Source organism: Acomys russatus, chromosome 14 (assembly GCF_903995435.1).
Source record: "Acomys russatus chromosome 14, mAcoRus1.1, whole genome shotgun sequence".
Lineage (NCBI taxonomy): Eukaryota > Metazoa > Chordata > Mammalia > Rodentia > Muridae > Acomys > Acomys russatus.
In genome coordinates, this window is record NC_067150.1 from 44,506,896 (window position 1) to 44,532,189 (window position 25,294).

At 36.4% G+C, this 25,294-nt stretch overlaps 1 protein-coding gene across 1 annotated transcript in view; it reads right to left on the reverse strand.

Moving 5' to 3' along the window:
* Positions 1-25,294, reverse strand: part of Ddx10 (DEAD-box helicase 10) — a 135,713-nt gene that overhangs the window by 16,461 nt on the left and 93,958 nt on the right. Inside the window, exon 16 of the mRNA XM_051156448.1 lies at positions 17,250-17,306. Coding sequence (XP_051012405.1) covers positions 17,250-17,306 — 57 coding nt within the window. The remainder of the gene's footprint in view (positions 1-17,249; positions 17,307-25,294) is intronic.

Below are 25,294 nucleotides of genomic sequence, written 5' to 3' on the forward strand. Positions count from 1 at the left end.
AAAAGTCCTTAGTGTGTTTCTTAAGAAAGCTTCCTGGAAGCAATAAAAGGTGTGAACAAATATCAGAAGGAGAAGGGAGGGAAAATTGCCATTAGAAGCAACAAACAATGCAACTCTGGCAAACTAGTATCACTTATTTGAAAATAAAGATAGTAACAAAAATGTGGTGTTGCCATATACTCAAGAGAACAATAATCTCCTGTGGTACAAGATAGTCACAACGTTCCAATCTGCTGTGCTTAAAGAAATATATGTCTGAAGAAGAAGAGTTAACTATAAGAAGGTAACATTTTTTTTGGTCTCAGGACAACTTCACACTTAAATAGAACTAAACATCCCAAGGAGCTGCTAATGTTAAGAAAATCAACACTGATAGGTTATATTAGAAGTTAAAATAGTTAACTAATTCATTTATTATTTATATATATATATTAACACAAAAAGGTATATTTTTACAAAAAGCAGTATTTTTTTCAAAATAAAAAAAAAACACTGCTTTATACTTTTCCAAGTCACTGTTAGCTGACTGATTCCAATCTGCTACAATATGTTACTGTGTCTCAAGTATAAGAAGAAAATCTGGCCTCTCACAGATAAGTAGTTAAGAAACAGAGAAATTACTTTATATCACTTATTTGTTTATTTTAGTTTTTCAAGAGAGGGTATCTGTGTAGCCTTGGCTGTCCTGGACTTGCTTTGCAGACCAGGCTGGCCTCGAACTCAGAGATCGCCTGTCTCTGCCTCCTGAATGCTAGGATAAATGAGTGCAACACCATGCCCAGCTAGGCTATAATTTTTAACGCTCTAACAAACCCCCATGTATTAAAAACTCTCTTTAAAAAAAAAAACTTCGTCTAATATCACTTATAATTTTTTGGATTCTGAGAATTATGAAATGTAATGTGATTGCATTCACCCCCTCAACCTCTCCCTCTTTTCCTCTACCCATACACTGCTTTTTTTTTTTTAACCTACAAGTCTAATTTCTGTTCCCCATATACTCTGAATATGACTTAAAAGGGGGCCACACACTTAAGGAAAACTCCCTCTCCCTCTCCCAGCAGCTACCAAATGCCAGCAGCCTCTCATCACCTAGAGGTGAGACTTTGTGCCTACCTCTCAACTCCACACTGGAACACTGTCTAGCTTGAGTTTGTACAGGCCTTGTACATGCTGTTAACAACTACTGTGAGTTCATATGTATAAATGTCCTGTAGTGTTCCAAAACACCATTGCACTGTAGTTAACCGCTTGGGAGGAAAGGGTGTGATAGAGATGTCCCACTTACGGCTGGGTACTCTCACTCTCTGTACTTTGACCACCTGTGGGTCTCTATAATTGCCATCTACCGCAAAAAGAAGCTTCTCTGATGATGGTTGAGAGATACACTAAACTATGCGTTCAGCAATAAGTCATTAGGAGTCAGTTTAATGTTATGTACATTAAATTACAATAACAATCAGCTTGACACGATATACTCACCAGTACAAGAGTGGTACAGATGGTACGGGTATAAGCAACCACTTTCTAGTTGATCTAAGGCCTATTCCACAACATGGAACCCATACCCTGCGCCATTACTAGGACCAAGGGCCTGTGGGGAGACACGTCATAGGCTGTAGGGGAGAACCTACCACTATTATTCCATTAATCTTCTTTAAAAGCAGTTGTAATATATCATCTGAAAGCAATCTCTTTCTACTGTCACCATGGGGGGATCTTGATCAGGTTCATTTTCTCTAGTAATTAATAAGCTAAAGGCAAGAAAAATCTAAATCACAACTGGCAGTAGCAGGGAAACTCTAAGACACAGCAGACAGAGTCAGCCAATGAAGAAAGGCTTTTATTAGGTGTGAGGAAATACGCAAATAAAGGTGCCCATGAAAAAAGACCCTCTACAAAGCAGAGGGAGTATCAGGAGCTCAAAATCTAGGTCTCTCCTTGAGGGCTAGGGCTTTTAAGGATTTTTGAGGGGTCTTCAACCCTGACTTAGGGTTCATTAATTTGACAGGATCACAACTCTGGCAAACATATCCTGATCTGACACTGAGCTTAGATAGTCCCATCAGCATAGGAGTCCTATCAGCTTGACAAAAAAGTTACTTTGTTTTAATCTGGTAGGCTTTTATCTCAGGTCAGTAGAGTAAGGAAGAAGCCAGCCATCTTGGAAGTCCGCCATCATTATTACCTTGCTATTTTATGATCCTTCTCCCTCTCTGTCCACCTATTTATCTCACTCCTACTCCCTCACTACCACGTAAAATTATAGCAAAAAGGCCAACTATCTTCAGAGCAGCAACTAGGTCATCAGTAACATTCTGTTTTGGGTGAGGACCTAAGAAAGTATTTTAGAGTCTAAAAAGGTTCTAAAGGTTAACAAATACAAGTGAAAGCCAAGATGGTTATAAGAAGGTGATGCTTCAGATTTTTTCCTGTTATGTTACTGTTGTATTAAAACTGTTGAGAGCTTTGACATTAATCAGTGGAGCTCTAATTTATTAATGTAAATCTGATTTTTTCAATCCCACTATACTATCCACTATCATGGATCCAAGATTTTTAATTTCCTTTGGTTTGTCTTTTAAGTATAGGCTTAATAGTTTTTCCTCACTGTGCCAAATTTTTACACACTGGACAGAGGGAAGAAGCCCCTCTTTCATGATGTGTAATCATACTGAAAAATCGAGATCAAGTGACGTATGTCTACTGGCTTTTTCTACAATTATGAATTTCACTGCAGATTGCAAACAATAGTGATGCTAACATGTTTAAAGTTTATCTCCTTTGTAAACTTAGAAAGGATTCTTGTAAGCTACAGGGAATCCACCAGAATCCACCTATCAGGTCAAGTGGACTCCAGATAAGTGCAGCCCAAGTTGCCTACCTATTGCTTATTTCAGAGGGTGGAATGCCTCCCTCTTCCCCTGGTTTTGGATCTCCTCTCCCGCAACTACCAAAACCATGAAACCATGGGCCCCAAAGTTTCAAATGTACACACACACACACAAAGAATTTTCTTCCTGACCTATTTGACTTTGTCTTCTTCCCATATACGTGTTCCAGTGTCCTGTCGTGTCCAGGTGTTTCCTATATCCAGGAGCAGGTACTCACAGGTGCTCACCTCTAACCGCCCAGAGTGTGTCTAGCCTCACAGACTGCTTCAGCTGGGCCTGTACTTTCCAGATGTTCTCACAGATCTTGGACAGCAGCAAAACAGCTGGCTCTCCCCAGACTTCACCAGGCCACCCCACCCCACCCCATTCTCTTAGGATCCCCAAAGTGTTGCCCCCCCCAACAAGCCAGCAGCCATTTTCCAAACACAACGTCCTCACTCCCGCCTCACCACCTGTTCCTAGTTTATTTTTTTAATTAAACAAATAGCACACAGATGAACTTTTTATACTTTCCCATTAAAATGTACTGGCTTACTTTGTACTTGGAATAAATCATTTATCAGTGAACTTGTAACATCATGCACTGGCACCTGGAAAAATCAGGCAGGTTATGCATGTCTTGAGACTTGCACCCAAGGCTTCTATACATCTGTCCCTATTCCTCAGCTACAGTCTCAGGATAAAGCAGCCCAACAGAGAGCTGTCATTTTGCCAGCACTGCTCTCTGAGCCACAGGACCCAAGTGAAGGATGCTTCTTTTACTTCAGAAATACCGTCTTCCAAATGTTGGAAGTACATGCTCGAAATACACAGTTCACCAAGCCTACCATGCACTGTCTGGGGATGGGTATCTGTTTCCAGTTTCTAATAAGTTCTCAGGGCCTGCAGGAAAATAATGAAAGACAACAACCAGACTTTCTCCTTGGGAGGGAGCTGAGGATGGCACTGTAGTGAGAAAGAGAAAGCGGGAAGTGCACATGGAACAGAGAAGGCATGCTAAGTCACCTCCTGGTGGCTGGGAGTCCTTGAAGGAAGGAAGGATTATGCAAGCTGCTTATTTCCTCTCCAGACCCGCCTTAAAGCCCCTTCCATTAATGTGTACATTAGTGCTCTGAGTCACTTCTCTGGCTGTTCAACTTGGGTGATACGAGACATCAAAACAGTCTAATTGTGCCCAGTCAATGGTGAACTGCAGCTAAAAGAATATTGATGTGATTTTCTTTGGTGCACAAAAGGTAAATTTTCGGCCACAAAGGTAAAAATGGAGGTGGTATTCTGGACAGCAGGCTAACAACATTTGGGCTACAGTTTAATTCTGAACGCAAGACAGGTAGAACATCATGCACAGTGGTGTTTGAGAGTCTGCTGTATTAAAGTGAGACCGTGATCTTATCTTTGCTGTTAACCAGAACTAATGGACTTGGAGTGAAAATGTTAATCCCTTGAAATATTTCTAGTGAAAATAGTAAGTCAGCATTCTTGTTTATTTTTAATCTTACAAAAAGAAATCTCAACAAAGACATCATTTTTTACGGTCTGAAGCTAAATTTGGGCTCATCTTCCTTATAACACTTAACAAAAAATACTAAATGTTTAGTATCTGTTGCAAAGAATAATATTGTATAATAAAATTATCAAGTTTTCATCATGTTTCTATCCCAAGGAGATCTGGATGTAACTCAACATAACTAAACAATAGAGAAAAGCAAGTCATGTGCATACACTAACTAGAAGTTACTCACTTAAAGACTGGTTTTTATATAGTGGAAAGGTTCCTAATGCGCATTTCACTGGCTAAGAGTACTTGTTCACATTTCAAAACAGACCTAATTTTACATTTGGTGCTTCATAAAAACCAACCCAAGCTTACACTTTTATTAATCAGATCAATAGCTGCTTCTGTTAATCACAGTACCTACCTACTTCAGTTCTGGTTGAACTTAAATTACAAGTTGTCTAAATTCCATTTGTCACCTAATTTTGAAAATGCCAAAATTTAATAATAATAATTTAAAATATACCCTAGAATATATATTACAGTTATAAATCCAACCTTTGTATAAAGCTATCCAGGGTATGTAAGAAGTTTCCATAGAAAGTAGGTGGGGGCAGGGTGTACGTACTAGAGAGAAGGCTCACTGGTTAGTAGCACTTGCTGCTCTAAATGACAGAGAAGCCAGATTGGGTTCCCAGCACTAGCAGGGTGACTCACAACCATCTGTAACAACAACATCAGGGGGTTGGATTGTTCTCTTCTGGTCCCTGCAAGTAAATTATTTTATTAATGAAACTAAGAACTCCAAGAGGGAATGCCAACTTCCCCTGCATCAAAGAAATTCCCCAAATTCTGTCAATACCATTCACCTTACACTTCCTTCCATTTCTCACCCAGAAGAGGAGCAGTAGTTAAAAAGGAGTGAGCAATGCCTCTTCATAAGAATTGGGCCAACAATTAAGTTTATGCTTGCTCCCATGATGTGAACAAAGTCTGAAGCTTCATAATAATTTCATGGTGAGGTTTACAGTGTAAGAAGTTAGCCCTCAGAATTGTAGATAATTTGAAATGTAATGTTAAATCATTATGTATTTAAATTTTTATTGCTTTTTATTGATGGATGGTTGGTCAGACTTGCAAGTTTTTCTTCCTGTTAAATGCTAGGTTTTATTTCTGTTAATATTTTACAAAAGTATAGAAAACTGTATTTTAATACTATTGTACTAAGGTATTCTTATAGGAAAGAATTCAGTGCTATTCTTACTGTCTTCCCCCCCCCACCCCCCGGGGGCCAGTGATAGAACTTTGAACAAATCATCTAAAATTTCAATCTTTAACATTTCCTTACTTGTTTTTAAAATGTTCCATATCTAAAATTCTGTAATTTAGTAAGGTCTTTATATAGTCGCTGATCTTTTTTGTTCTATTTCAAATAGCAATTTTCATTAATATCCTTAAACATGGATATTAAAGAGCAGGAGGGCCTATGTGGTGGTGGTGCCTCACTTTCCTGTTCAAGGATACTTTCTCCTACTTCCCATTAAGCCTTGAGCATTATAGTGGAGGTTGCTAATTATGTTTGGTGGGAATATCAACTAAAAGTCCCTTTCCCATGAGTGTTATGTATGTGAATAGTAAGAGCAGTGGTCACATTTTAAGCCTCCCACGCCCCATGTATTAGTTGTTAATTAACAGAAAAATTAAGGTTCCCCCTCCCCCATAGCAGTCTATAATGGACTCTATTCCTAGTGTTATATGTGCAGGGGTTTTTGTTTGTTTTGTTTTTTAATTTCTGAGAAGACAAAGACTTAGAGGAATAAATTTGTAGTTTTTTGCCCTCCAATCATAGCCTTTTCAAGTTTATTTTACCATAGAATGCTGTCAAAAAAGCAAACATAGGGTATTGTTTTAATTCTGATTGCAGACAATGTGACAATGAATTTGGCAATGACCCAAACCCCGCCCCCATACACACACACACACACACACACACACACACACACACACACACACACACACACACACTTTTTTCCTAACTGTTTTGTACCTAAGAAGGAGGGCATACTAAAGTATCATAGAGAAAAGTTGTATGTTACCATTTTTGAGCACTTACAGATATGTGTACCTAGATGAGACAGATTCTGCTGTTACTGCATTCCATTTAAAGGTACAGGAACTGTAGTCTGCTGCTGAGTGCATAAACCAACAGCTAAAGTAGCCCTGTCTTCCAACTTAAGCACACTTCTGTATTATATGGTGTCTTCAGCAATAAGGTTTCACCCTCTAGTTCTGACAGCCAACCAACTGGACCGACAAGAGCCTGTCATGCTTTGGAGGCCTCCCTGATCACAACTCCTATAGAAAGCACTCCACATCTGGGACTGGGAATTTTCAAATATATTTTATTTTTTGGTAACTCACTGCTGCTAGGAGCTTTCAAGCTCATTTCATTGCTCCACAATTCTCACTATCACGACATTCTCCCACCACCTAAGTTTTCACCTGTATTACATATAAGGATTCCCCTATAGCCCTTCATACTGATTTCACTGTATATTTTGTTTTAGCTATAAAATACCCTAAGATTTTTCTTCCTGCTTTTAGAAAGCATTATCATGGGAAGTGGTATGAATGGCCACCATGCCTACTTAACAAGAAATATCTCCCTTCAGGTCTAGTAAGCACACCTACTATGGGTAACAAGTAAATCCTTGAGAGCTACATGAATTAAATACATTTTACTACTTGACCTGATTGGTCTGTTCTAATGTCCAGAGGGATGAGACAATACTAATGCAATTTTTTTGGGACTGGTGCTACAGACCCTGAATTTTGATGAAACTATTAGGACATCTAAACTTTCTTACAAGGCAGCTATATACTATGAACTACCCACATGAAAGATGTCTGGGCTAAACAAAACACACAAGCAATGTACACATCAAAGAAGTATCATTCTTTGGGGTGCACAGGGACCAATTATTTAACTTCTTCAAGATTCTTTATGGTGGGGGAGGGGAATGATGCAGAGGACAAAAGAAGTTGTTCAAAATAGAAGCTTTCTGAAATGGAGCATCAATACAATGTCATAGAACAAAAGTAATCACACACTGGGAGGAAAACCATCCTATAATGGTATATGCTCTGTAAAGGGGTATCCTATCAGCAACAAAAACATAAGTATGGAACTATAAGGCATAATGAATTTGGAGATCTTACATTGATAGTAAAGAAAACAAGTTCTAACTTTTCTTCCTGAATAACTATTCCTGTGGAAATTGAGACAATCATTCTTTATAAATATGCTATTCAAGAACAAAATGCCAAATTTTCCTCATGTTTGACCCCTAGACAATAAAGTGTCCAGTCTAATTGTTCCTATAAGACACATACTCGCTTAATAAAAACGTTACTTATTCTGAACTTAAGCACCAAAACAAAAGTGCTAACAAAATAGCAATGTTATAACTTCTGCTAACTCTCCACTGAATCATGAGAGAATAACAAAGCATTGTGTATTTAGGGTGTTGATTATGAATTATGTACGTAATGTTTATTCTATGAACATTTTCTCACAGATTTCACTTCAGGCCTCCATCTTAGCAGTGGCTCTTATTTGTGAACCAGATTTAATAAGGATATTTTTTCAAGTTTTTTTAAGACACTACACTATGAGAGCATAGGGGGAAAAAAGAGGAGGAAATGAAAATAAATGAAGACAATGGCTCCAAGAGGAAAAAAAATGGAAAAGGACACATGGAAATTAGTATCTACATTTAAGATTTGTGCTTTCATTAAAAACATACTTGTAAGAAATAGTGATAATATTTCATTAAATTCACGAGAGAGAGAGAGACAGACAGACAGACACTGAGACTAAGTACCACATTAAGTCAGCTCTTCTAACAGAAACAGAATTGTAATAGTGTCAGAATTAAGAGGAGTCAGTTGAGAAGTTAGCACACTGAAACAATAGACTCACATTTTTGCTGTCAAAACAAGCTTTAGACACCAAAGCTGTCTAAACGCAGAGAGAATGTTATATCAACATGCCCATGGTTTTATTTAGTTCAACGTGTTTTTACATGCTACATCTCTACCTTTCTACCCCTATAACTAACCTCTATGAATACTAATCTTAAAGGAATAAGGAATGTTATGCATTTCATGCTTACTCTAATTTGCTTTCACCTGAAAAAGCCAAACAGTGAAGAAATAGCTTGTTTCAAAAATAATATAATAAGATACAACTATCTTAAAGGATATTCACTGCAAATAACCACTTAATGAGTAAGTCATTTATACAAACTTAGATTGGCTTTGACTGCAATTAGTCATCAATCTCTTTTATTCATTTGTGATTTATTTTGTTGATATAACATTATACTAGTGTTCTGTATCTATGACAAATATTTGACAATATGAGTTCCAAGGAACACAGCTCAAAATAGCCCAAAAGTGATTGAAAATACCATCATGAATGCCATTTTGGTAAATTGATACTAACATGACAAGCCCTTGTGAACTTTAGATTATCAGTACTACATTAAAACTTTTTGATATACCAACAAGGGGACATATCCATGCTACCAATGCTCAATTTCTTTGTTCTACTGACTTACAAGACTAGTAAGGAAGAAACTGCTGAAACAAAAGGTTGTAATTTATTCTAAGTTCTACACAAGTGGAGAAAAAGTGTATTTTCTTTTCTCCGTGCTACTGTGACAAATACAGAAAAGAGAGTTCTTGGAAAAGAGATGAATGGAAAATAATAAGGCACTATATCTAAAGTCCCACTTTCTACCAGCAGAAGCTTGTGTGTTCTGGACGTCTAAGCCTCACAGAGGTCAGGCTCAGTGTTTTTACAGGTTAAGCCAATGGCACCTCTGCATTATACTACAATCTACGGCTGCCATACTCCCTTTTATTCTCCAATGTACTGTTTGTATGGCACTTTATGGTGCCCTAAATGAAAATGGAAATTAACCACAGTGTGTAACATCTTTTCATTGGGTGGGAAGCATGCTCCAGCTTACACAATCAAGACTGCCTAAAGGTAGCAATTTGTTTGTGTGCAGTAGCACCCTTTCCTTTCCTCACCCCCTGGCACTTCATTGGGTTTACTCTTCCCTCTCCAAATGACACTATTACATCTCCAAAGTCATACCTTCTAATATACAGTTCTCTGTAATTCTGGAAATTGTTGTTTTTCACAGTAAAATCAAGTAAATTAAGGAGACACTGCTTCCTTCACTGCAGCACTGAGTACTTCCTGTTAGCCTGGTGTCAGCCTATGTGGCATAGACAGAATAGTGAACAGAGGGTCCCATGATAGTGCAAGTAAGTCAAACAACGCGGGTACATAGCTATGGATTTCTTGGCAGGGATAAATGCTGAGGAGAAAAAGAATAGGTAAGAATACAAGGGAGGATGAGGTCAGTATCTGATTAACAGGTTATCAGGAAAGCTTCACTAGTAAAGTGCATTTTTAGCAGAAATCCAAAGGGATTAAAGAAGTGATCACATAGCAATCTGGCAGTTTGCCAGGGCAAGGGCCAAAATTAGCTTGCTGTACATGAGAAATAATAACACTTGAAGATAGGGTACAATCACTGGCTACATAGGACAACAAAATCTGAGCTGTATGTAGAACTTTGCAGCTATTACTACAATTAAGCTGAAGAAGCCTTTAAGGAAGGGTGTGTGTGTGTGTGTGTGTGTGTGTGTGTGTGTGTGTGTGTGTGTTTTAAAGAATAATATAATGCAAATTCTAATTGTTTGTTATTGCTACTATATTAAAGGAAGCAACAGAGAGCAGAGATGCTAGGAATAGCCTACAAGGTTATTAAAAATTAAAAGCTTATGTTTAAAGAGGATGGTGACTTGGACTACAGTGATAGTAATAAAGATATTGAAAATTGGACTATGTACATGAAGTTTAATGTTTTAATGATTTTAATTTATAAGAACTTTGTAGGTACATAATTACTATATACCTCTCAAGTACCTTTCTTATGGCCAATATTTCATGGTGTATTTATTATAACTAAAAAACCTAACCACGGTTATCACAATTAACTGATAATAACTTCAGACTTATCTGAGCTATAGCAAATTTCTTATTTTTTTTCAAATTTTCTATTTTTAAGGTAAAATAAGTAGCACTTACTGATAACTTCTGGTAGAGTAGGAAAGAGAGAAGTCAACAGCACTTCTAGTATGTTTGTTCAGCTAATGAAAGGATAGGTGTGTCATTTCCTGGGATAATAAAGATCATGGCAACAACATATTTAGAGCACAAAGATATGATGCTTGCATTTAGATACATAGAAGCTCTCATAAAAACTGAAATAGACATGTCAAATAGAAAACTGGCTATATGAATATAGTTTTTCAAAGGAGTCTAGCCAGATGTGTAAGGACCCTATGGTAACTATGAATTTAGCTCAACACATTCATAGATGGCAACACCATGTCACAGTACTGAAATGTAAGGCATCCCATTAGAGAAGTACTTACTGGTTTGAATGATTTACTAAAATAGAATTACTAGAATTTGACACAATTACATAAGTGTGCAAACACTGAAAGTGACTCCTAGTTTTCTAAGCAGAGGAAACCAAATAAATGATGATAGAAGTTCTTGAATATATCCACATTTCACCAGAATATTCTACAATTAAGGTAAAAAAAATATTAACTGTCAAAACATCTGTAAAAATATTTTAGCAGGTTTAGCATACTTCATAAAAAGCATAATTTAGAAACTAGGATAACCACCAAACTTTTCTTAATACAAAAAAAAAAATCTCTTGGCAAAATTATAGAATATTAAACAAGAACAAAACTGAGATTTCTATGATCTGTAAATACATTTAAATATGCTTTTTTCACTCTTCTTTTTGATATCCATATTGATAATCCACAGTCTATTCAGAGTGAATTTTAGAGCAACGTTTATACATTAAGTGCCCTTCAGTAGAGCAGTAGACCCCCAAAATAAATTCTAAGAAAAACTTTCTCAATAAAAGTATGTGATGAAATATGTCAAACAGGAAGGTTCAAGAACATCAAACATGTGCTATTCTAAAAAATTCCTCTGACATTTAAATATTAGTATTTTCAGATTTGAACATTAAACAATGAAAAAAATGTCTTCCCAATTCAGTTCATTCATTGGAAGGGGAAATCATTTTTCACTGTTTAATGTTCACATGGTTCATAAATTCCAGGGAATCATATCACTCCTGGGTACATACACCAAGAAATCTAAATCAACATACAATAGAAATAATTGTGCAATTCATGTTTATTTAAGCACATTTTTGCAGCCAAGTTACATAATTAACCCAAGTATTCATTAATAAAGACTAGATAAAGGAAATGTGATATAAATAATAAGATTTATCCATCTACAAAATTATGCCAGGTACAAAAACGAATGAAACTGGACATCATCATGCTCAGTGAAATAAGCCAGACTCACACAGGCAAATTCCCTTCATTACACTGTGTTCCTCAAGAACAGGCTTAATCCTACCAGGACTAGCACATCATAGGCACCTCAAAACATACAGAGTAAAGAGATGGATCCTTTTAGGATCATCCCACTTCTTGGCATCTAAGAACTTAAAGGACACATATAATAGTGCTGATAGTAATAATTCACATTTTTAAAGGTGATTCATTTTCTTATATGAGAGAAATAATTGTATAAATTTTAGGGGGTAATTCATCACACATGAAAATCTTAAAATTATGTATTTGAAGAATATAAATTATTAACTTTCAGAGCTTTTATTTAATCCCCTTACTTTAGGGGTTAGATTTCTTACTTACAGAACTTATTCATAATATCCTATATTCAGGAATCTCCAACTGTAAACATCTAAGCTAAAATGTAATTTTAGAAATGTAACCTACCTCTTCATTTTCAATTTTAAAAAGAAATCCTAATTGAAATATGCAGTGTGTGGTGTTTAATCTTGATTATCACCATGGAAACAAATTTCTGGGCATATCTATCAGAAAGCCTCTAAATTAGGTTAACTGAAGTAAGAAAACCTACCCTAAATCTGAGTGATGCCAGTCAATGATCTGGGGTCCAGGACTGAATAAAAAGGGAGAAGGCGAGCTAAGTATGGGCATTCCGTTTCCACTTCTTGACTGAAGAAGAAGACTACCATGTGCCTAGCTGCCTCGGGCTCCGGCTGCCCGGGCTTTCTTTCCTCTCCATGATGGACTGTACCCTCAAGCCCGGAGCCAAATCCTTAAGGTGCTCTTGGCAGGTATTTTGTTGCGATAATAAGAAGGCAATGGTTCACTATACACCTAGGATCACACACAAAGCACAAGCATACAGCCTGAGAAGTGGGCACAATTTCATAATTACAAACCAAACTAGGAATCAGAACTCAAGCTCCTGGAAATCCCCATGCTCCTCTTGCCTTCTCAGTGGCAATACCCTTAACATTCTGTATTCTAACTCTAACACCAAACATTAGTTTTGCTTTGAGAAAGACTTTATATAAATAGAGTATTATATATTTTCTATCTGGCCTATTTTGCTCAATTTATATCTGTGAAATTTGTTCCTATTATTGTATACAGCCCTGACAGATATGTAATATTGCAGTGTATGACTATACTACAATTTATCTACTCTATAATTTGAATAATTCCCAATGATTGATGATTACAACTAGTGTTGCTATGTGAACAGTTTTCAGCCTAAGCATATATGTATTGCTTTGGTTACGTATCTACAGAGGAAGTGTGGCACATTGCATAGGCAAATATTCACCATAGCATACTACAAACATTTCTCCAAAATAGCTGGACTATTAAGGAAAAGCCCAGGGAACTAGAGTGATTTTGCATATAAGTCTTCAATAGTTTAGAAGAAGAACCAGAGATAAATTCAGGAATTCATTCTACTACACCCTCCTAAACACTCAGTATACTGCCCAAGGCCATACAAGTAGGATTTGCTAAAGTCAAAATCTCAAGAGACAAAAATAGACAAACTCGGCGCTGGAGAAGTGGCTCAGAGGTTAAGAGCACTGTCTGCTCTTCCAGAAGTCCCGAGTTCAATTCCCAGCACCCACATGGTGGCTCACAACCATCTATATAATGTGATCTGATGTCCTCTTCTGGCTTGGATGTTTATGTGCAGCCAGAGTACAGTATACATAGTAGTGAATAAAAAAAAAAAAAAAAAAAAAAACAAAAAAAACCAGACAAACTCCTCAATAAAGCCCAAAGACCTTTGTTCAGCCTATGACAGAAATCTGAGGATGTATTTATTCCACCAATTAAATATGAGCTAATACAAGTCAGTTAACTTCAGTTTCAACAGCTGAATGGCTATACTGCCTCCACTTATTTCATAAGCTTATTGCTCAAGGATAGTCTTGATGAAAGCTTGCTCAAAGGCTAAAAATCTCCAGATGACGTTGTAGGACATCTACATCCACACACTATACAGATAGCAAATTCAAGAGTTCTCTTCAAGTAAAAAAGTCTTTTACCCTGTAATATATCAATAATATAAAAACAGAAAAAAAAATCTTACTGCATAAAACATTATAGATATCTGGCAATATCTTCCCCCAAAGCAAGAAAATACAGCAAAGAGAAATCATTTATTGTTGATAATAACAACAGAAATATAATTTTAGTTTCCAAGCATTTCTACCTATAATTCCTTAGAGTGCCAAAAAGGGAAAACCTAACAAAACAAAAACCATGTCAGAGAGAAAAAAAAATTCTTCTTGGTGATATTTTAGAGACATGTGACTACTTACAGGGAGGAAGTCTTCTAGGTACTACCTTTAGATACTTTGGAGCACTAGTGTATGGTGTTCTCCAACAAGTCTTTATGGTTTAAAAGTAAAAAACAACAAAGTTTTGCCACTTTATAGGCCACACATAGCAAACCAAAAATGTATCCCCAAAAGTCTTCCTTATCAACAAAACCTACCGCCACTAACGCAAGAGGTAGTGGATACCATAAATTCTTAAAAATAGGAAATCACTTTCCCCTACCCACCTCTAAAACTAAGAATAGATTTTTAATAATCAGTGCAAAGGCAGAATCCTGCCTGCTTTTGAAGAAACATCAGCATGCTCCTCAAACCCGTCTTTTACTCTTTTCCAAGACTGTCTATCTTGGATTCTAACTATTAGGAATACAGCTGCTACTGTTTACATACCACATAACTGTGAGCTTTGTACTGAATACTAAAAACTATTCTTGCATTTTAAGTGCCTGTCTATAAACTCCAGTACACCCAGGTGTCATTTAATGAGACCATGTGAGTGTTTGTGGCCAGATAGAATATTCTATAGATATCTGTTAGGTTCATTTGATTTATGATATAGTTTATTTTTGGAGTTTTATATTTTGTTATTGATTTTAGGTTTGGATGACATATTTATAAAAATAAGAGTGGGAAATAAAGTCACCCATTATTACTGTATCAGGAACTGTACCTGGTCTATCAGACCTTTTATACTCTTATTGTTTGTTTTATGAAATATTCACTATGCAGAGCACATGTAATATTATGCTGAATTGTTCCTTTTATTAATAGTGATTTTATCTCTAAAGTAACTTTGGTTTGAAATTTATTTTATCAGATATCAGAAAAGCCATGCTAGCTCATTTTCAGTTTGTTCCCATTAGCATGACTCATTGTTTTCTGCCCTTACACTCCATTTCTTTTGGTGTTTTCCGAGAGAAAGCAGATAGTTGGATCTACTTTTATGATCCAGTCAGCCAGTATATGTGTTTTTGTTGGAACAAGATCTCCTGACAAGGAAGTCCCTTCCCTGGGTGTCATGAAACAGACAGACATACAGGAAAAATATGACAAGGAGCGGAGAAGTTTTCATCAAATTCATATTCAGGATCAGCCCTACCGAAAAACCTAACACTAGGCAGTAGGGTTACTTCTCCAACAGAAAGAAGATCAAAACTAAGCAGACACCCATCTATAGGAAGGCTAAAGAAAAGCAATCCAGAAGCAGGCCAATAAGTGAAAACAATTTCTTACAATTCAGACCATTATGAAAGACCAAGCACACCACATCAATAAATATAAAAAATGAACCATACTGAGTAGTCTTCCCTCAAGACTCAAGGAAATTGGTTCCAAGACAAGATTCTCAATACCCAATGCTATCTAAGTTATATATAACTGCTAAATTCTTTTAAAAATAGCAATAATGGCAATGATTGAAGTGATGGCTCAGTGGTTAAGAGCACTTGTTACTCTCCCAGAGGACCTGAATTCAGTTCTCAGCAGCCACATCAGGTGGCTCACGACCACTTATAGTTCCAACTCCAGGAGTCCTGACCTCTACAGGCCCCTGCATTCATATGCTTATTCCCACACAGCCACAAACAAAAACACGTAATCAAAAATTTTTTTAAATCTTTTTTTAAAATCAATGCAAAGAAAAAAATCTGTAAATGTTCATTACTAATGTAGACTTAGCTACATGTCTGGTCTCTAGATGATTCTGTAAATATGGGACCCACAAATACAAAGGTAGGCTACACATGCAAACGTAAAAATACAAAGGAAATATAGTAATATGACTCTCTTATATATGGAAATGAGAATTTCTTAGTAAAAAATAAAATAGGCTTATTTTAATGCTGAACATGAAATAGCCATAAATATCATGATTGGTTTTGTTTTTGTCTTTTGTTTTCCAATTAAAGGTAAGAATTCCTTCTTAGACTTGTATTTATCCAATAGAGTTCCTATGATTCAGTTTCAGGCCATGTCCCTTCAACCTTGCATGCTAAATATATGCAAGAGCACTAGCAGTCAGGCTGTGCATTCTGGGTATTTCATTTTCTGACACTTGTGGCGATAGAGTACTTTTCAATAATAATGTAAGCAGTCTTTTCCTCTCACACTGTAGAGAAAGTGCTTCCCACTTCAACACTACAGCATGACTTGTTTTCTGAGTGTTTATGGCCAGCACGGGGGTGGGTGGAGAAACTAGGCATGGTAGGCTTACTCAAGAGAGTCAGCTCTTTGCTAATTGCCAAGAAAAAACTACCATGGCTAGGTAGGCATAGCACATAGAGCATGAGAAGGAAATTCAGTATTTGGTTCTGGGAACAGGAAATCATTTCTATTAAATACGTTCAGAATGCAGGAGCTGAAATCTTCATTTAGTGTTAAGCATGTCAGACTAAAAATAACAGCTGCACATAGACGGTGCTTATAATTTTACATATATATATTCTGGGAAAACTATGTGTGTTTATGGGATATACCGAAGCTTAGAGTGTTTTCATCTAGATCCTCAGAGATGAAGCAAAACAACTGATGTTCTCACAATAATCTATTACCCAATTACCTAGCTGAGTACAAATCAGGCCGCATTTCTACCCTAAAAATGACAGGTATGCAAATCCTGACAGAGTTGACCCACAAAGTTAATTGTCTTCTGTATTTAATAGAAAAGGTGGCCAGAGGAGTGAGGCAAAGTTCAGACTGCAAGCCAGCTTAAACGTTTTAACCCTTTATAAATAAAGCAAACCAATGGAAAAGTAAACAATGGGTTATAAGGGTTCAATTCCAACTACACAGGAATGTCCTGATATTTTACCAAAAAAAAAAAAAAACAAAAACAAACAAACAAACAAAAAAAAAAAACCACAAAAGTAAATCTATATAGAAAATAGGGATTTAAACCAATATTACAAAATATTGTCTTCATTTTATATAAAGTTCTCTATCAAATATATTAACAGACCTGTTTCTAAAACAAAGAACAAAACAATATAGATCTAAAGGTGCTGATTTAAGCACACCCGCACATATACCCGTCCTTACCTTTGCTTGTCTTTTGTTGGCTTCCCTTCTGGCTTCTCTTTCTTTTAGCCGTCTTTCCTACAGAAAAAGAAGGTGAATTAGAGGCACATAAACGTCTAGACATTAGCTGTTAAGCAGCACACACTCTCCAGTTTTACTTTGTAAACAAAATGCCTACTACAGGACTGGCTGGACCTTTTTGTTTGTTGGTTTGGTTTGTTTGGGTTTGAGTTTTTCCTGGAACTTGCTCTGTAGACCAGGCTAGCCTTGAACTCAAGAGATCTGCCTGCCTCTGCCTCATGAATGCTTGGACTCATGTTGCCGCCTGGCAACAATTTTTAGTAATTACATATAGGTCAGATCTAGAATTATAACTACATACTACACATTTTTAGTTACTTACACTTTCTTGATTGGGCTAAAAGGAAAACAATAGAAGCATGTACTTAATAATACATATTACATATTAAGTACAATATTTGGTACTTGACTGGAACACAATCAATGTCATCTACTAGAAAAAATAAGAAGGAAAAATACAATCATGATTGTTTCCCTTGTCCTCGGTCCTCACTTTGGTTCTTCGGAACATTTGTTCAAAAGCAATCAAAGGTCATTCTTATGAAACATGGTATTTCACTAAATTGCTTTATAACTTCACTTCTAGTTTTCCACTGATCACAAAATAGGTTAAAAAAGGAAAGAAAAACACATCCAGTATTAAAGTTCTAAACAAAATGATTCAACTAAAGTAAAAAAAGAATGTCATTATAAACTTACAAAAGCAGCACAATCTTCTTCAAAAACCAAGATGTCTATTCTCAACCTAAAATTTGTAGATAATAACTTATAGTTTTAAATTTGGGTAAATGACTAAGTCAGTATTTAAAAATGCAGTTTTCCTTTCATGTATTACAGTGAAGTTTGAGTCATGTGTCACTAGTACATTAAATCCTTTGTCAATGTGAAAGTGAATAAATAGGGCTGATGCTGGGTACTTTTCTACCTCCATCCTGCTTTATCCACATATGACTTCCTTTGAGTTAAAATAAAAAAGTCTTAATCCATATTCTGATAATAGAATTCCATTATTTACCTTGACAAAGCTTATGGAATTATTTATGACAAAGGGAAAACAAAAACGTTAAAGTCTAAATGGATATCAAATATTAATTGATACCAAAAGGAGTCCATGGAGCTTTTAAATGCAATTTAAGTTGCTTCTGATTGCACCACAGATGAAATCTACTAGAAAACAAGAACCTATAAAACTAGATTCCAAGGAAGACTAATAAAGCCTCAAATATAAATGGCTACTGGGTATGTGTCATACCCCAAACGCCTATCATTACGTTATTCTGTTTCTGTAATCGATTTTTCTTTTTCTTCTCTCACCTATACAAACACAAAATTAGCATAAAACTAGCACAGCTATTGTACAATTGGAAAAGAACATTCTAGATTATTTGGAAGTTCTATCAATCAAAAACAAAGAAACAAAGGGGAAAGATAAAATAAAAACTCAAGAATTTTTCATATTATCATGCCCTCATAGTTATAAACAGACTGATCTCATTTGAAGATGCTTTCTTTTTTCCATTGTTTGGTTTTGGCTTCTTTGCCAACAATCATGCATCTGTAGATGTGTAGATTTATTTCTGAGTCTTCGACTCAATTCCATTGTTCAATCTGTCTGTTTTTATGCCAGTACCATGCAGTTTGTATTACTATTGCTCTGTATCTCTACAATGTTTTAGGGGCTTTTGTTTATTTTTGTGTGTATGTGTGCCAAGTCTATGGAGTTTTCCTATATGTGCTAATGAAAACAAAAATAAAATGTGTTTGAAGTATTTACAGAAGAAAAACACATAGTATAAATTTTGAAGGCAGCCAATCAATGTACTGATTCATACCAAACTTTATCCTTAAGCTGCATATAGTGACTCGTGTTTGGAAGCTCCACAAAGGAAATGACACAACTAGAGGACAAAAAGCCTAGGCCAGCCTTCTTACACACAGCCCATCTCAGAAAAGCCTAGGTCAGGCTCCCTACACACAGCCCATCTCAGAAAAGCCTAGGTCAGGCTCCCTACACACAGCCCATCTCAGAAAAGCCTAGGTCAGCCTTCTTACACACAGCCCATCTCAGAAAACCAACTCAGCCCAAACACACATGGGGGTGGAGTGGGGGCACAGAGACACACAGTCAATGACTTGTTCCCCTAGTGAGAATACAAGAGATATCTTTTTTTTTCCCCTAAGGGTTTGGAGAGAGAGAGAGAAGAGAAAGAAAACAGATACAACTTCTAAATACTTTATACAAAAACTTTTATACAGTGGGTACCAGTTACTGATTTTCTTTGACCAGCAGCAGACTAAAAGAGGACACAGAGAAGCAAAGTAACATTATTAAAGAAAAAAATTTAAATAACTCATGCTATTTTGCTAGTTTGAGAGCTGTCTTTAGCTTGCAGATGTATCTATAATTTGTCTTTTTTCTTTCTACCTAAATAATAGGACAATTTAATCTTATTATCTACCCAAAAGGTATCACTAACCTAAAGACTAGCATTAAATAACAATATATTACATATTATTCTATAATAATCAAAATGGTTTAAGTTTTTTCTGCTTAACCTAATCTTAAAACTATAGCTACATCAGATATTCTGTAACTATAGTGTACACACACACACACACAAAAAAAAAAAAAAAAAAACCTGCATTATACTTTAACAAAAATGTCTGCTTGCACATTACTACTATTATTTTCTTGTCAAAAGTAACAGCTCAAAATTATCACAATATGCTAGGCAATTTTATATGTCACTTCAAAATAGGGTATTAGAACTTAAAGTCCCTTCCACATTTTATAGGTAAAAGGATGGGCAGTCAACATAATCAGGTCACTAGACAAATGGCCAACATAGAGCGATGGGCCTAATACTTTCCTGGATCTGTGAGACCCAGCATCAACGCTGGCACATTACTGTGCTCCACACTCCTCTACCCTCAGCTTTGTAGGCTCAGATGCAGTGTCTTCTCTTATCAGTATGTACTAATGGTACTGCCTGATTAATAATCACGTCTTTTCATTTCAATGTTTTTTTATCCTGGATATATTTTATGTTGATTGATTAAACAAACAGAATGAGCTAATTGGCGATGAAGCTGTAATATAAATGCAGGTTTATTTGAAGCAGCACAGGAGGAGGAAGGGAAGGGAAGTGTTTGTTGGGGGTGAGAGGGGGAGGGAAAAAGAGAAGGTAGGGAGGTGGGGGAAAGAAGAGGGGACCCTGGAACCAAATTGTCTGGTTTATAAAGTGAATCTCTGGGAGAGGAGAAGCCCCGTCCCTAGGTAGAGGGCAGGGCAGCCATGCCCTGCCGCAGGACCTAACATATGTATTTAACTTTTTCAGGCTCTTTGTGCACAGAAACATAAATAGAAAATTTACAACAGTCAAAGAAAATTTATTGTAATTATTCAATAACTTGCCTTCTCTTAGCATATAAAAGCATCTAAAATGGAATATCAATGTTGATGTTTGCATCAGGGAAACCCTTTCACATAAACCTAGGCTCTCTATGTTTGGGCTTTTTGTTTTGTTTTTGTTTTTTGTTTGTTTGTTTGTTTGTTTGTTTTTAATCTTTGGGCTTTTGATCAAGCCATATTAGCCATAACAGAAAAATATATACTGTCACCAAAATCTCAAAATTAGTCCACTACTGTTACTAGATAATATTCTATCTTACTAATATTTAATTTACTAATCCCACTCAGGAAGCAGAGGCAGGTGGATCACTGTGAGTTCGAGGCCAGCCTAGTCTATAAAGCAAATCCAGGACAGCCAAGGCTACACAGAGAAACCTTGTCTAAAAAACAAAAACAAAAACAAAAAAACAAAAAACAAACAAACAAACAAACAAAAAAAAACAAGACCAAAAAAAAACCAGACTGTGGTAGTGCACCTCTTTAATCCCAGCACTTGGGAAATAGAGGTAGGTGGATCTCTGTGAGTTTAAAGCCAGCCTGGTCTACCAGGTAAGATACAACATAGCCAGGGTTACACAGGAAAATCCTGTCTCCAAAAACAAACAAAACAAAACAAAAACCTAGTTTACTTTTAGTTCTGTTTATATTGTTGTGTTAGGGTCAAGGTGCACGGGTTAGTTGTTAAGAAGCCTACAAAGCTCAGAAGAGGTTACCTGATCCCTGGAGCTAGAGTTAGAGGTGACTGCGTATCACCTGATGTGAGCTACTGAGACAAAACTCAGGTCCTGTACAAGGACAGTGTGTGCTCTTAACTGCTGAACCAGCTCTCTAAGCCCTCAATAATATTTAAAGGCCAGGGCTGAAGCCTCAAAATGACTCAGCAAGTAAAAGTACTTTCTGTACAATCCTGATGGCCTGAGTTCAATTCCCAGAATACACATAAAGATGAGAGGATAGCACCTACTCCACAAAGTCGTCCTCTGATCTAAACAAATGTGCCATGGAGTGTGTACTCCCACAACATAGTGCACCCATGAGAAGAAACTCACACTTGTATGCACACACAATGATAAAGTTAGTAACTGAATAAAAGTTCAAGCTTGTGAGCTATTAACTCAATGAATCCAGTATTTCCTTTTATATTTTCCTCTAATGACATCATATAGGTAAGAGAGAGCCACAGACTAATAGCAATGGAAGTGAATATAGCTGAGACATAGAAGTGTGTGTGTGGGAGGGGGAGACATAAAGAACAACTATCTTTCAAAATCTGGGTGAAACAAAGAAAAACCAGTGTAAAATAAATCATTAGAAAACTGTTACCTTTTTTATCACTCACATCCTGCTATTCTCTCTCTGGACCTCCTTTACCATAAAAAGCTACTAGCATTCTAGAAAGGAAAAATGGCCTTCAAACAAAAAAGCAGAAGAACAAGAAGTAGCATTACAGTAATCCAGGATTTGGAAATGGATACTGAGAAGCACTTTTTTCTCTAATGAAACAAGAAAGGCTGTCACTTAAGAGTCTGCGATGAGACAAAGACAAAAGGCTGGATTAGATACAAGTGGGACCTGAACATTAATTATTAGGCTCAATGACTGAGGTCTCAGGTCTCCCTTAACTCACTTAGTTTACATAGTCTAATAAATTCCTTTTTAAAACTTCATCTTTGAGAACATACTGATACCAAAAAACTATTTTATACCATGCAAAAAGACAGAATTTTATCTTTAGTTCTACTATGCTACAAATGATTAAGTAAAAGGGAAGCATGAAATTCAATAATGAAGGTCAAATTCACAAAGAAGAAAACAGAAAATCACATTTCAAGGTACAAAATACTCTCTCTATATATACCTACTATCTTTCTTTGAAGTCTCAGAAATGTTGAGCTTTACCTCGAGGGGGAAACAAAGCAAGTACCATGAAGTATGACTTTGGTCAGCAGTCAGGTCAAGGCACTCATGTTTTTATCATTCTCTGGTCATATGGAATTTGCAGATTTAGAAATATGTCTTGTTTTCAGCACATAATGGGAGCACAAACCATTTGAATGTATATCAAGCAACCCTGCCAGCTATCACATGAGACCAGAGGGGCATCTCCTGTCACTTCAATATTACATTCATTGCTTTTTGGGGTGTAAGGAGGGAGAGCCTGGCTCAATGAAAGTATGTTCAAGAGAGATATAAAAGTTTTATGAAGACAACTCCTGTTCTCTAAGAACAAAAACCCAGTTAAGCTGCACCCTTCTCAGAACCACAAGACCAAGGTTCTTCAATGTATCCATATTCCAAGGCTAAACATGAACAGGACACTGATACATAGAGCGGGGAGGGGTATGGGGGTCTAGAATAATCTAACAAAAATGCATGAAAGCAGTCACTTCATAGTTAATGGCTAAAATCTTCACTGTGCTGCCATGTACCAGGCCTTATGGTGTATGTGTATGGGCTTTGGGTATAGAGCAATGGAAAGAACAGAAACATCTGAGCATCCTGTAACCATTGTGGTGTGTGACCCAACCCCATCAGTCCCATTTCCAATAGCACCAACCTCCCTGCTCTCCAACTATTCTCCATGTTAACCACCTATCCAGCTCTCAAATACTACATGGCATCTATAATTTTATATCTGTACAACAGAGGAAAAGGGAAGATAAAACATCTCAAAGATTTATCACACAACTGGTGAACTAAAAGACTTCTATCATGAATGGTGGAGTTAAATGCCAAATGCTCAGTATCAGTAATCCCTTACCCTCATGATGCACTTTTTAACCTTAGTACAGTTTCTTACATAAGCAGGCTTGTAGTCTCTAATATTGCCTAGACTTTTAAATGGCAACACCCACTGGAAACTGGATTCTTCCACTAGTACCTATGCTGCCATGCAGTGATCATTCAGGAAAAGTACTGGTCTGGGGCCCTAAACTATATGGCTAACGACAATGTTTATTTTGTCTTTGAATTTATTTGAGACTAATTACATCTCTTTGGAAATACAGCTTCCATTATTTATCACCATTGTGTCTTCAAAGCCCAATGCCCACTTCTACCATCTCCTTCCACATTTTTACTCACTACTTCAGAACTGCCCTGCAGCGTAAGACAGTGTGTCATGGTTTGAGCTAAACCAAGTTTACTCAGTAGCAGGGACCTTAGTGAAGGCTCTATTTGTTAAGATGTGGGAACCTGTACATATTACTTGATTCTTCTAAGTTTTAATCTTATATTCTAGAAGGAGACTGGCCCTCTTATTTCAGAAGTTAATTGTAAGCATGCAATAGCTCACAGAGTATATAAAGTATTTATACAGGGCCCAGTTAACTAATGCTGCTTGCTACTATCAACAGTGTCTTTACTATTTTTAAGATGGCTTATAACAACCTCCCTATTTCTTGATCTGTCACATATGGCTTAAAATCAAGTCACCAAGATTCTTTATCAAATTAGTTCTGTATCAACAACAAATCAGATTTTCTAAAATGTCCTCTAAATGCTTTCCTGTTTTTTTAATGTTCACCACTAAGTGGAACCAAAGCTGGGCTTGCACCACTTTCTCAAGTAGTCCAGACCAATTTCTTGACAGGACTGTCCTCTTTAAATGCACAACACAATATGAATAAAGCTTTCAAAGAGAACTTCAAAGAATGAGAGCCTTCTTCTCTGGGGTCCTTTCTCTGCGTCATCAGCTGTAATAGCAAAACACAAGTAATTTGGCAGAGCTAAAATGGAAGCACAGCACAGAGCAAATGTTCAGCCCACTTCAGCAACAACAGCTTTAATGGATATCCCAAAACCTCTTGTCTTTGTGCCAGAGTAGAGCTGTCTTTACAATTCCCTCATTTGCTGATCCTTTCTTATGGAGAATTGTAATTTTGCAGCATCTTTATTTCTGATGAACATTTCACACTGTTCTATATAAAAGAGTGAAAAGCCTACTGACTACAGCTACCAGTAAGTCTCAGAAATAAAATAGTGCTTTAAATTTCAGTGCAAAATCATGAAAAAAATCAAATAAAACTGTTAAATAGCCTAAAACAGTTAGAGAAGGCAGCAGAAGTCCACGGGTAGCTATGCATTTCTATACAGAAGCAGCTGTGTCTACTCCTATTTACACTATCATACTACATTTCTTTTGCCCAAAATAAAAAAATTAAAATCTTAATATTCATACAAAATTTTATCAATGAAGAAGCAGTATATTCTATCATTTGTGACAAGATGAATCTATGGACATCATGATAAATGAATAAGCCAAGTCCAGAAAAATATCACTGGTGTGGAATCTAAAAAGCTAAACTCACAGAAATATAAAATAGAATAATGATTAACTTTGAAGTGAGGGAGGTGTCTTGGTCAAAGAACATAAAATGTAATTCAAAAATAATAGGTTCTAGGGATCTTTTGCATACAATGGTGAATAATTGAAAAATAATATTCTATATATTCACAGTAGCTAGTAGAAAGGATTCTAAGTGTTCATACTACAAAGATATTGTGCCTTGAAATGATCAGTATTAGCCAAATTTCATCATTCTACAATGTATACATACAGCAAAACGCTATG